The 14526-nt window shown below is 34.1% G+C and overlaps 1 protein-coding gene across 1 annotated transcript in view; it reads right to left on the bottom strand.

Annotated features, from left to right (window-relative positions):
* Window positions 1-9233, bottom strand: part of LOC149534063 (uncharacterized) — a 107967-nt gene extending 98734 nt beyond the window's left edge. Inside the window, exon 1 of the mRNA XM_089805618.1 lies at window positions 8733-9233. Within this exon, the coding sequence (XP_089661744.1) occupies window positions 8733-8901 (169 nt within the window). The 5' untranslated portion in view covers window positions 8902-9233. The remainder of the gene's footprint in view (window positions 1-8732) is intronic.
* Window positions 9234-14526: the final 5293 nt, after the last annotated feature.

The following is a 14526-nucleotide window of genomic DNA, read 5'->3' as shown; positions in this document are numbered from 1 at the left end:
TTGAATCTTTGCAAAGTGTTGTTGTACTTGTCATTTGGATGTATATTTTGATTTATTGGGAAAATAAATAAATAAATTACAGCTCATTAAATTTGTAACAGAAGTGACATAATTGTCATTGATTAGTAATATTTCATTGTACCTGCAATTTGCTTCATTTGTATAACTTTCACATAGCAAAACTTCACATTTCAACCCAAACACACTCTGAAAATAAAGTACAACGAGATAAAGCTTGCATGCAAAGTGTTTGTTGAAATGTCATCTGAATAGTAAAGAAAATTGCTATTTGTCAAAGTTAGAACAAGCAGGGATTATTACAATGGTATTAGAGCGGTTTCCTGCCATCTTGTGGGGTAGGGAAAAATTTATCATTTGGTTCTACTATTGTTATTTGAACAGCACTCTTGCAGTTATATTAGTTATGGACACATACAAAAAAATGGTAAATATGGAACTAGTTGAATAGCAGGGTTAATCTTGAGAGGCAAACAAATGCCCTGATGAAAAGTATGGAAAAGCTTAGACAACATCAAAAAAGGATGGATGAAATACTTTTGAACCTAACAGCAATAGACAATTGTGCAAGGCGTATTGTTTCCATTTTTAAAAAGTCTTCCTTGCACAGAAATGTTGAAAACAGGAAGAGAATCAGGAGGATTGTTTAAGTGTAGCTTCAATAGCCAACAACCATCAAGTGGTGGAGCCTTTGCTCAATGGGGCAGCTACTCGTCCTTCCCATACATGTGATGTTCGAAGCTCTTCTCAAGAGCATGTGGTTTTGATAGACTTGCCTGAGGACAATTGGATTCAGAAGGAAAAAGGTCAATTTCAACAATCTTCTCAATAGACATCCTCTGCTCCAGATTCAGAAGGCTCCCAAAAGAAAAAAACTCAATGCAACTATTGCCACAAGTTTGGGCACATGAAGGTTGAATGTCAGAAACACTTAGCTGCCCTATCTAAGCAATCTGGTTCGCAGCCCATAGCGAACAATGTGGAGCACCTTGGGCAGACAGAATCTGTCTTTTATGCTTTTTGACAGCTTCGTGCTTTGGATAGATTAAGGGAGGGTATTACAATAATAGATAGTTTCTATTATCTCTATTTAGTATCTCATAGTTATCTATGGTAATCGTTTGTAAATATTAGCATATTTCTAATATTTAGTCTTTTGTTTCTAGAATAGAATGTTTCTATTCTGTACGATTGTTTCTCAAGTTACAATCATTCGGTCTCTTGTATAAATTGTTCTCTTGACACTGTTAATAACAAGCAAATATCTTCCAATTACTTCATAATAGCCCCCACATATGGTTAGGTGGGTATAGATCTGCCACGCAAGCAATAGGTGTAGGTCTGCTTTATACCTGATGCATTTGAGAAACTCACCCCGATTTGGATTAATTTACCACACCCAATGCATTGAGGGTACAATTTGAAATAGATTCTAGCCTACTCATGGAATCAATGAAATGGAAGTTTCAGATTTATAATAAATGGAATTCTTAAAAACAAATAAACTTCAAAAGTATAAGAGGAAAAAAAACAAAAGAAAATAATTAATAAAAGAATCTTATTTCTAAAATTCATTTAATGCATAATACATATCACACATGTTCAAGTGAGGTTTGCCCTTCGCAAAGGTGGCATTCCTTCAATTGAATGCTGTTCTATCTCTGTGAAGTGTATAATTATCCAATACTCTACGAGAACCCTCTTGCTTATAGAAACTATAAAACATGAGTCTATTAACGTATTTAAAACACTTTCAAAATTAAAGTTCTTAATGTCATCATCATTTCAGTCAGCTTTGACCATCATTTCTTAATGTCCGAACTGGAAACACTGTACCACATTTCCACATGTTGCTTAACTCCTTTTCTGCTCTGTTTTGACTCTGTCTCGTTTGTCCCAGGTTGTAATCATTAAACCTCTAGCAATTGAGGGAGCAAACAGATTTTGAAATACTATAAACTTTGGAAATAACAACCTTCAGCATTGCAGTTTGACTTTGATCAATTTCATTTGTTTATATAAACGACCATAACATTAAAGGAACTCAGAAATCCAAGACAAAAACATTAAAAATAGAATTTTTTTTTTTAAAAATTATACCATCCACCATAAATTTTCAAGAAAGTCAATAGATCCCTCACTGGAAAACTAACCATCTTCTACGTAGGTTTTCTATAACTCCAAGCTAAACATCTGGCCCATATTACTGCAGATATCCGCTCTTTTTGTCCAACCCCTCTACCCAAGACCATTTTCCTATTGCCCCAACCATCCAATGTACAATTCATAGAATTTTATTCTCAAAACATCTATTTGAAACCATGTAAACTCATATTCAATACCTAATCATGCATTAGGTTCCCTGAAATTCAAGTAATCTGCAAAGATTTGTTTGTTTATAAAGTGTCAAAGAAAGCACCTTGTGTGGTCTCATTTTGATTGTTTGTATAGTGTCAAAACAAAAAAAATATGAGGCCAGGATGCCTGAAAAGATAATATTGTGTCAATAATGATGTAGTATCTTTTACGGTCTCATTTGGCTTCTAAATCCTGATTTATAGCCTTCCAATTGAGCTGCACATTATAGATATTGCAACCATTAAGATTTATGGCAATCTGCTTTGTTTCACTTCAATTGTGACATTTGCTATTGCAATTCCATCAACCCCCTATGATGGATATTTGATTAATTATTTGTGATTGTGACAAGATAGAACTTCCAAGCATTGTTCTCACCCTCACTCTTTTATTTGGCTCTGATCACAATACTCTTGCAATAAAATACAAAAGGGTAATGTTCCTTATTGGAATATTCCTAACTTTTGCCCTAGACCCACACTTTCAATTATAACCAAGAAATGAAATACATTTAAGAATATAACTTTACCAATTGAAATGCCTTCTATAAGTGAAATACTGATCTAGAATCTTGCGCACAATATTAGTCATTAGAAACTAACATTAAATTGTAAGCCTTATAACATTATCTCCAACATATATCTTACCAATCGTTAGTAAAGATAGTTGTAATGTCCCCTTTCCTAAATGCCCTAGTTTTGCCCTAAATCACAAATTCTATTTAGAACAAGAAGTAGAATAGAATTAGTAACATCATGTACCTAGCTAAGATCCCGCAACATGTGAGGAAATCATTGAAGCATAATCTAGAAAATAAATCTTCCTTATCAGAGACATTAAAAGCATAGACCTTTCCTACTAGGGTTAGGAACATTAATTTAATCATAAGATATAATTAATTTATTGACAGATTTCAACCATAGGAGATCTAGGATAAGGGACATAATAGGGTACCTTAAACAATCCTCCACTCTAGGCCCAAGAGCGGATGCCATCCCTCTTGGTCTCATGTGGCCCTTTGTCATCCATATGAGGAGGTGTACCTATTTAGGAATCCCATAGCCATTCCCCTCTTCCATTGCCACTCTTATTCCTCTTCCTTATGAATAGAGTTCCTTACCATAATGGTCAACCAAGCTAAGAGTTTGAGGAAACTACAATTAGGTGCCTAAAGCATCCTCCCCTTCTAAGCCCAAGGAAGGGGCATCCTTGCACCCTCTTGGCCTCATGGGACTATCTATCACCACCATGATGTGGCATGCTTAGAGCCTCATAACAATTTCTCCCTCCTCATATTCCCCTATTATCCCTACCATAACTGACTACAACAAACATACAAAGAATTACAAATTATTGCCTATAGTCTACATAGTATTGATCACATAATAATACCATATTCTTAGAGTGCATATAGTATTAATCATTCATACCAAATCACTAATATAATGCACAAGACTATATAACTCAATTTGAGTCATTAAATCTTATAGTTCTTGATCGATGTGTCTTACTTTGATTGATCATTCAATTATTGTTGAACGATTGATATTTGTATGAATGAATGATTTCCTTTGATTTGGTGATCTAAGGTATCGGTGAGTTATGATTAATTAATTGTTGATTAGATGACTAAAAAATGACAATATAATAAATGCTAATTTGAATATATTGATGGATGATGATTGAATGAATGTTAATTTGATAGAGTGATGCTTAATTGCTGAATTTTATGGTTTCTTGATTTCAAGATGAAATGATGATTGCTTTCTTGATCTTGCTGATTGATCATTTGCTTGATTTCTTGAGGGATGATGGATGGAGGATGATGATTGATAAGTGCTCCTTCAATACTTTGAATGAAATCTCTTTTTATACTTTATTTGTACAAGTGTCAACACCTTTCATAAGAATTGACTCACCACTTTTCATTTCAAAATTTGAGAATAATATATTACTCCCCAAAAATCATCTCCCTTGGATGTCCTCAAATAAAACCTTCTCCCTTTTATATCTTCCAATATGGGGGAGAGCTACACCTCTTCATGTCTACCTTTTGCAATGGTCATGCCCTTTACTAGTCAACACCCTTTGGAAGAGCCGTAACCCTACTAATAACCAAAGTCCACACCTCACAAATGAAAGAGGGGGGTAAATCAGTTGTGAATAATAACTATGAAATTTGAACTTATTAAACTAATCACCAATCAACAATATAACAACGCACAACAACAAGAAAGCCAACACCATAGCACAAGGATTTTTGTCCTCAAAGAAAACCTTGTTAAGGGAAAAATCGTGGTGGAGATTATACCCACAAGATCTTGTACTAAAATATAAATATCCTTATTAAAGGATTTGACCCTGTTAGGAGTCAATAAAATGCATTTAGTACATCTATCCCTGTTAAAGGATTGAACTCCTACTAAAAGGTTTGCAACCACGTTAGGAGTTGATGGGAACAAAAGGCTCACTACCCAAGTACACTGCCCAAAAATAGAAGGTTAAACCCACCTTCAAGAGACTTGCTATCTGAAAGAGTAAAGGTTAAATTCACCTTTTTGAACTAACTAATCGACAACTCAATTTCCTTTGCAGTTCCTTTGAAGTCTGCTAGGAATGATAATAGATTCCACTCATACCTCTTTGCATAGCACCTAAAAATCCTTCAGCTCTTTCAGCTCTACTCTAATATCCACCATATATCAATAATTCCATACATTACAAAATGAGGAAATTACTTCACTCTATACAAGATACAAACAAGCAATTAGATTGGCCTATTAGGACTTCCCCAATGCACAATTTAAAGAATAAACCCATGTTAAGGCACTCACGCCTTCTTAAGCAAATATACAAAAAATAAAATCAAGATCCATAATTAATGCTTGCCAAATTGATTAACATGCTTCACCATCCTATAGTCTACCAAGACAATATACCACATGCCACACGCTAGCATAGGCGCACATCCAAGTCTTCCATCATCCTATAAGCTCGCAAACCTTAAATCCAACTCCCAATCATGTTATACCCAAAACTGCAACGCCTCTGGCATAATTCCTTGTCACTAACCTACAACCAGTCTTCCCCAAATCAACTATAACTCGATCAAATCAACACATAAGAAGTTGTGACTATAAAAATAAGATCTAATAAGATCTACACTCATCCTGCAACACAAATTCATGCCGGCATACTCAAGATTGTCTTACATTGTTCGTACTATATTGATCAATAGCCTACAACATACAAAATCTGAGTCTATCTTGCAACTATAGAACATATGTTGACATCAATGACAAAACCTATGATCATATCATCATGTTAACAACAATTCCAACTCAGCAATCTCGCCCATTCCTAACAAACCCTTCATCATTTCCACCCTTTGTGAGAGTCACAACCTTTCATAATTACAACCCTTTGAAAGAGTCACAAACCTTCATCAATGCTGCCCTTGAAAGAGTCACTTCCTTATTTTCTTTTCTCAACCCTTTTTCGTGTCCATTGATTCATTTTTTATTCACACCTTCCCTTTTCTCTTCCGTAATCTCTCGCCCACCTTTCAAATGAAGTTTTCTTCTCCCTTGTATATCTCATGTTTGAGGGAGTCATAACTTTTCATTTCATGCCTTCTAAACAAATTTTAATTATGTTATATTTATTTTTATTCTTTTATATTTTGAATTTATTATTATCGTTTATTATTAAATCCTATTTCAGAAAAAGGACATTACAATCATGATATCCATAAACATCAATCATATTGAAACCAAAATAAGCAATTCCCTTTTCAAAGTAGATTCCTAAAGTATCTCATTAGGAATTCATTGATATATTCGCTAACCACAATCTCAAGGTTAGTCACCCTTGACGAGAGTAGGGAAAGGTGGATAACACTTCCATCCCTCAATTCACCTCAAAGGCTGGTCATCCTCCTCAATCAAGTCCACATGCATGGAAGGCCAGTCTTCCATTCCACCCCTTGGCCCATGAGCATGGAAGGTTGATATTTCATTCCATCTTGGGGTGATGTACTTGATAAGAGCATGAAAGTTGGTCCTTCCTATTTGCAATCTGTTTCTCTAAATTTGGAAGGGACCATCCTACGAATCGTCCATTGCATGTTTATATTCAAAAAGCATTTAGAGTACTCACAAAGATCAATAAAATCTGCAAACATCTCCATTGCATGAACATGTATGTATAGATCTATAATTCTACTTATCTATCAGCTTTATCTCTTAATTAGAATTAATGCTAATAATGATTCAATTATGTTTCTACTTATTTCTTGATCATTCAATGCCTTCTAAAACTGAAGCTTCCTCTCTTTTATACCCTTCGTAGTGGAAAGGGTCATGTATGTTTGCCTTGAACAGATACACCTATTCACAACTGCTGCCCTTCCAGTCACACTTTTCAAGGGTGGCTTGTTTTAATAGTAATTAACTGTCATCTAAAGTTGGCTGATAATTAAATTTATCCATTCAAAGCAAAACACCAGCTAGGATGATTAGAATCTGTTCTTCATATGGCTTTCGTTAATACTTATATTGGTGGTGTCATTATATTTTTAGTTGTTATTTTTTTAACAGAAGGGGCATAACTACTACAAATTCAGGAATTAACAATGTCAATAACGATTACAGATGGTATATAAAAAACAATATAATTGAAAAAAAAGTTGGCAATTCACGCATCAAAATCACTAAAGGTGGTTGACAATCTTCAGATGGAAGGAAGCAATGAGTAGAGTGGCAACCGCAGCCATTAATAGTTGAATTATAAACTCGAAACATGTTTGAAATGTTTTGGTCAGTAGATCATCTTGAAGATCCTTGGAAAGAAAGTTTAAGAAAAGGAAATAACTCTGAATATGTTGGTTGAGACACATAAAGAAACCATTAAGAGAAAATATTCAACACAAAGAAGAAAACTGTGATATGCTAGAAAACAAACAAGGCTCTTTTAGGTGATTTGGACCTCTGCTAGAGTCATGTTCAAATATAATAGAATCCCTCCACTTGAAGACTTGAAGAAGGCAATGCAACTACAGCGGTAATCATTTATTAGAAAAGGCCAAAAAACTAAAACCTCCATTCAAAAGAAGGTAAAAAACTCGAAGTTATATCTCTCCAGGGTTAGTTATAAATGTGGTTCACTAATGCATCTCTTTCAGAACGGCAAGAAAATAAGTTGCAGCTTCCACCCTTACTTTAGTGAAGGATATGCTAGAAGAAATGTTTCTGCATTTTCTTGTCTTCATGCTTCTGTGAGTAGAACAATTTCTGAAGAATGTTCTTCTCTGATCTCCTCCTATGGTTGATTATCTTAGAATTTTATAAGAATTTGAGACATTCTATTTTAAATTTTTAAGATTTTATCATTTTCAACATAAGTAATAATACGAGAAACCTTAATAGCGTAAAAGACATTGATTTTGTCCTTGATGTCAACTAAATGAATCAAAAAAATGTTATACAATACAATATTTGGCTGAACAAATACGGAAACTTTGAACTTGTGCATGATTTTGGGAGAAAAATTTCACCCTGGACGCCCCAAAAATTGGAGAGACAATCTTTAGTTCAAAGGTTGCATAAGTTTAATGAACTATCCATAATCACTTGATGTTCTTAGAAGCAGGAGTCTGAGTATAAAGGATTTTCTAATTCTTATTTGTCAATAAGCTAGGCTCTAACGGTCAAGCTGCCCATAAATGTAGATGAATACTTGCAAGTTGCAGTTGTCCATGGAGAAATGTCTAAACTAAATATAAAACATCAACATGCTATTTATTCAGCTTGGTAGGATTAAATAAGCATTTGACACGATCAAATGGATTATCTGTGATTTTAGACGCAAGCTTGAAAGATATTGTTTTCAGTAGATCAGTAGATGTTCAATAACAAACATTATGAGCACCTAATCAAAGTGAGAGAAGTAAATAAGTTGCTTACCTATCTAAGACTAATCTAGACCATGTTTGAAATCCAATCCCAAAAAGGTGTCTCTTCTGATCAATACCGTAAAAACGCACAAAAGCAACAGTCATGAAATGTGTAGAAATCAATCACACGGAAACAAAATTGGATGAAAACCCCAAACACAGTTCCCACACCTGTCTGAAACTGTGGACTGTCATCATGGCTCTTTCCATAACTAATTTTCAACTAACTACAGAAATACGAATAGCATTGACAAATTCGCATACCCACTTTCAATAAAGAAAGCAATATGGTTTTCTCTACGGTAAATCAACAAGACAAAACGGATAAGTTCAATAATATGCGAATAAAACTGTAATGAAAATGAAGAAAGCTAAATGTTTAGCAAAGGCTTAAAAACAATACTTGCTGATGCTGCCAACACGACGCTCCTGTGTCTTATTCTCTTGTATCCTCCCAGTGAATAGGAAACTTTGGGCATTTTGACGCCCGAGGGCTCTCCATCCGCTAAATGTTTTATTGAAATTATCCGATTACAAACAAGTGATTCTTTCATTGCAGCGGCCATTGCCATTGTCCTGTTTTACAGTCACAGAAAGAGCTAGACGAGTGTATAGAAAATGGATGAAGGAAACAGTGAGGCAGCGAAGACAGATCGTCGGAGAAAGAAGAGGAGATGAGGATGAAGTCACGCTCCACAAAAGGTTATTATCTAATAAACAAGTGACGTGTGCTAAAAAGAATTAATTCTTCATTGTTGATAGCGCAGCATATTCTTGATCCTAGTTTTATTTTTTCAAAACCCGGCTTCTGAGATTCTCGTATCTCGAACCCAGATCCCAAATATCCAAATCTTTATTTTACGATCGAGAGTGGTACGAATGTAAAACTTGTAGAGACGATCATATGTTCCTATATTATGAATTCCTACTTCTACTCAAGAAGATCCTAAGGTTGTCTTCACATGGTGTGAAGACTGACAACCGTGAGTTCGACGCTTGTGGGCTGTCCGCAATTCCCGTTTCGATGGCGATGCTATGTACAACGTGTGCGAATGAAATTTGTCCATCATGAAGTTGGGTGCTCGTGGAAGATGGCTATGTTTCGGAATAGTAATAGAATATTAATATTAATAATAATAATCATATGAAGAGATGTTTTTTTTTTTAAGAATATCAAATGTCTCAAAGGGATTCGATATGGCTTTAGATTGAGAGAGTCGGGAGGAGCGTCAATACGTGAGCAAGTTCTAAGGTCTATAGGTGTGCATCTTGTTGTGTGGATATTTTGCAATCAACAGTTTGTTAAAATCCAATTGCAAAATAGGTAAACCAACCAGTATGAAACAAAATATCTCTACTTTTAAGGGAAGGCTCCCCCTTCTCACTGTTCTTTAAATCAATTCAAAGTAAGTAAAAAGTTGAGAGATTTTTCATTAAAGAATCTGTAATGGGCAAAGATGAAATCTTTAACTATACTTATATTTAGTAACTAGAATTGATGATACGAATAAACCAACACGAACTCAAAGGTTGATTGAAAGCGTGTCAGTTTGACTCTTTGTCCTATTTTAATCTATTCTATAAGAATATATTCTACCATTGGGGCACAAAGACTTCTAGAAGTAGAGAATTCTAACTATTTTTGTGAATTGAGCAGGTAATTGCAAGCTACATTCAAAGCTTTTAGTCTATGTAGCTCTACAATCGCTCTCAGTCAAAGCTTTGGATCATATTGTTTCTTAATTCTTTTATGCTCAATTATTAGTTCCTATCATACGCTGGAAACTATAGCATTCAATGTACTTTTACTTTTTAGTTTCTTTGTCCAATTAGAACACTTTATTATTCAATTACTTTTTAAACTATAAAGTTCTCATATTTATTGTATTTAAAATAATTCAACACAATATATTTATTAATAATTTTAGTGATTGTTTTGTGCTCCAATAGGGAGTGCAACTTTTTCCTTTATTTGTTTGTCCAATCAAAACAATTTATTATTCAATTACTTCTTGCAACTATAAAGTTTTCATCTATATTATATTTGAAATAATCCATAAAAATATATTTATTGATTGTTGTTTTGTAAGGCTTTTAATTTTTTATACATAAAATGCAACAAATTATTTTAGAGTTACTATTGCATAAAATTCATATTATTTTCAAATTATTTTAGAGACTTTATACATTTTACTATTACATAAAATTCATATTATTTTATTCTATCATTATTGATTGTTGTTTTGTAGGGCTTTTAATTTTTATACACAAAATGCTATTGCATAAAATTCATATTATTTTTAAATTATTTTAAAGACTTTATACATTTTACTATTGCAAAAAATTCATATTATTTTTTTCTATCGGCATGAACTAGACGCTTTGCATCCTTGTTTAAACACAACAATAACATGAGTTAAAGATAATAGATGTTGACTACAGTCAAAGCTTCTAATTTGCACCATCACAATTGCACTCAATCAAAGTTTCAATTCAATTGCTTCTTTATATTTACTTTTCATCAAAATAATACTACACAATCAAAGTTATGCTTGCATAATTCTTGAGAACTTTTTTGCATAATAATTAAAAGATGAGTTTCATAATGAGAGAGACACTCCTTTTATAGGAAAAGAAGTGAGAAAAAGGAGGAAAAGTGGGAGCAACTCAACCAACTTTGACTTGGTAAAACAGGCAAGAATAATTATTGGATTGCATGTCATGAGGACATGCAATCGAATTACACATAATTGCAATCGTATGCAATTCATCTTTTTCAACTACAAACATGAAAAACTAAAAACTGAAAGAAGAAGAAGGAGGAGGAGGAGGTTGAATCAATCCTAAAGATTGCTCTGGAAAGCCTTATATTTGGTGATATAATCATGAATCATAGGAATATCTAGGATCTCCATTGTTTTCGAGATGGCTTTAGTTATGACTACATCTACATGTGTTGATTTTATAGTTTTTTAGTTTTCTGCAAGAGAATCCCACAAGTGTTTTGCTTCAAAATTGCATGTAGAAAACTTGTTAATCATGTGTGATCCTAATTCCTTAGAATTAAAATTAGCATTAACTCAGTTAGTATATTCTAAGGTCATTTCTTCTTTTGTGAATAGGTTATCATAAATACTTAGAGTTTTAGGTGACTCTACAACACCCCCAGAATCAAATGAAAGACCAATATAACTTCCACAAAAGAATGGCAAGACAATTGCATGAAGATGTAAGAATGTTGTTATTGATAATGGACTTGATTGACATCCAATGGATTGATTTTAGATGTACATAATAGGCCTTCTTATATAAGAGAGGTGATAAGAGACAATGATAAGGAGAAGATAAGCTATCACTCACACAAGGTGGAATCACATGTCCACAAAAGGTCGATCATCCTCCGTTATGAAATGAAGTATGTGTGATGATGAGGATGATAATGTGATAAGTACACTAAAGGTGGAATGAGATAATAACTATGACCACCCAGAGTGGAATTCTCCTACACCATGTGTTTAACTGAGGTGCAAACTCTCAAGTATCTCAATCACAAACTACTATGCAATGCATTATCTTAAGTAAACTTAAGTAAGTGTAATTAGTGAATATTTAATAACACCAACACCCAACCCCCCATAGAAAGGAAATAAGGAGACATGATATCCCCCCCATAATGAAGAAACTCCAATGTAAATGAAGAGTACCTGCAAGCAAAATATAATCCAATGCCTATAAGAAACATGTCTCTCCTTAGGAAGAGATAAATACATCAAATGATGGAGAAACCACTCCATGTAAAAAGTGAGGAATGAGGAAGGTCTCCATGTATGCATCTCTGAAGACTAAATAGGTGTCTCCAAGCTCAAAGATTCTATCACACCATCAAGCTTACCTATGAGATGCTAAAAATCAAGAGAACGTGAAGAGTTGAGAAATCCAATCTTCAAAGAAGGTGAAGAAGTATCTCGAAGAGAAACCTCCTCAGATGTATTAACCAAATTTGCATTACGAGACTCATCTGAAAGAGCATCCAAGAATTCATCCCACACTACAAGATCTGAAGCATAAAGATCATCCTATTAAATAGTAGAACTCATGTCTGAAGAAGCAGGAGGTGGAGGAGTAGGTGTAAGGAAACTTGGCAATAAAGAATATAATTGTTTCCACATAACCCATAATAGATCTGAAATAAACATGGAATTAAAAACCACATGCAAGAGAATAGACAACATACACACAAAATGTGACACAAGATATACCTTGGGAAACCCTCATTGAGGGAAAAAACCCAGGGTATATCTTGTGTCACATTTTGTGGGTATGTTGTCTATTCTCTTGCATGTGGATTTTAATTCTATGTTTATTTCAGATCTATTATGGGTTATGTGGAAACACTTATATTCTTTATTGCCAAGTTTTCTTACAAGTGGTATCAGAGCTATGGTTTTATTATTGTAACCCTAGATTGAATGAGAGGATAAAAGAAAAGGGCAAGATATATGAGTGATTTATTGCAGATCTGAGGGTTTTGGGTTTGCTGTTATGATGGAATGTTAAAATATTTGGACATGTGAAATTTTTTGGACAATTTTCTTTGGATGTTTCATTTAAAATGAGAGTTTTAGGGGGGAGCTTGCAAAAATGACCTCCTGGGTAAAAATAGACCTCACCATTGGATCCGGGTCGACATTTTCATAAATTTTGATATATATATGCCCTAGTTTGGCCATGTTCAGAGGAAATGAAAGAGTTTTTAAGTTTTAGCCCATGATAGCCGTCAAATTTAATCCCATTGGAATTTTCGTCAGGAAAAATAAAAAAATAAAAAATCGCAGTGAAATTGGTAAAAAGATTGTCTTAGTAAAACAACCATAACTTTCTCTCAGAATATTGGATTTCAGAATTCTTATAGGCGTTGGAAAGCTAATTCAGAGCACTACAACTTGTTATAGGTTTGTAGGTTTGGTTCTGTGATTTTGATATTTTGTTAGGTTTTAAGAGCCCTAAAGTCAGATGTTTATTTTGAGCATAGATTAGGGCATAACTTGAGCATATAGAGTCATATTTTAGACTTCGAGTAGTCAACGAAAAGCTCTTGGAGAGCTCTATACATTAGTTCAGATTTGATGTAGGTTTGGCATGATTTATTTGGTGATATATTGATCTGAACAGTTTATAGATATATTTTGACTATGGTAACATTATGAGTTTATGACATTGGAGATTTAAGATTTGATGTCATTGTATACTCAGTTCATTATTCAGATTGGTCTCATGATGATATGGTTATCAGTGTTTGGTTTGGATATGTATGATGACTTGTTGGATTTACAAGTTGTGCAATGTTGTCAATGGTCTATACTTACAGGTTGCATTTATAGCTTGGTTATGGGTTGTCTTTGCCCATTGATCTTTCATTATTGATGCATATTCAAATTCGTGGTTTAGATTTGGGTTGTCTATGCCCTAAGTCACATGATTTACTATTTTCTTCATGTAGAAGGGATGAGATGTTGTTACCAGGTACAGTCATGGTGAAGGATTGTGGTTGACTATTTTATGCTGACAGGTTGGACATATTGAGAGTCAAATGCTCGATTCATGGATGTGATCATGGTGCCATGGATTTTGGCATGACATGATTGGTTATATAGGTACATCCTTGATGTTCATTAGCTTGGATTTCTGATATAGTTATGGTGGTATATCTTCTTAGTTGAGGATCATGGTTATTTCATTTTTTTTAGGAGCTCATGATGTGCACTTTGGGTTCTTTGATAGTTTAATGCCTTGATTAATTCTCATGGTTAAAGGATGGGTTTTCATCATGTGTCATGGATAGCTTGGATACACGGTTTAGTGGGAGCTTGTGACAGTGATGGGGTGACAGTGCAGGATTAGTTCCTAGTTTGGTTTGGATCTTCATGTAGGAGATGAATTTTATGATGCCATGGGTGACTTGGTACCATGATTGAGTGAAATTTTTTTGGTATTGATATATTTATTGAGTGTTTGCAGATGTTGGAGGTTTGTCTTAGATCTTGTTGCTGCAGAAGCATCTTTGACATTTGCATGGTGCACTTGTTATCTTCATGGTTTGTGAAGATGGTTCTTCATGGTATGTAGAGATGTTTTTCTTCATGGTGTATGGAGATGGTTGCATTTTGAGGACTCACAGGGTTCTTGGTAAAGGTATA

This window comes from Cupressus sempervirens, chromosome 10 (assembly GCF_028749045.1).
Source record: "Cupressus sempervirens isolate cs-2001-9-10 chromosome 10, ASM2874904v1, whole genome shotgun sequence".
Taxonomy (NCBI): Eukaryota; Viridiplantae; Streptophyta; class Pinopsida; order Cupressales; family Cupressaceae; genus Cupressus; species Cupressus sempervirens.
Note: the sequence above shows the minus strand (reverse complement) of the source record. Positions and strands in the feature narration are given on the sequence as shown.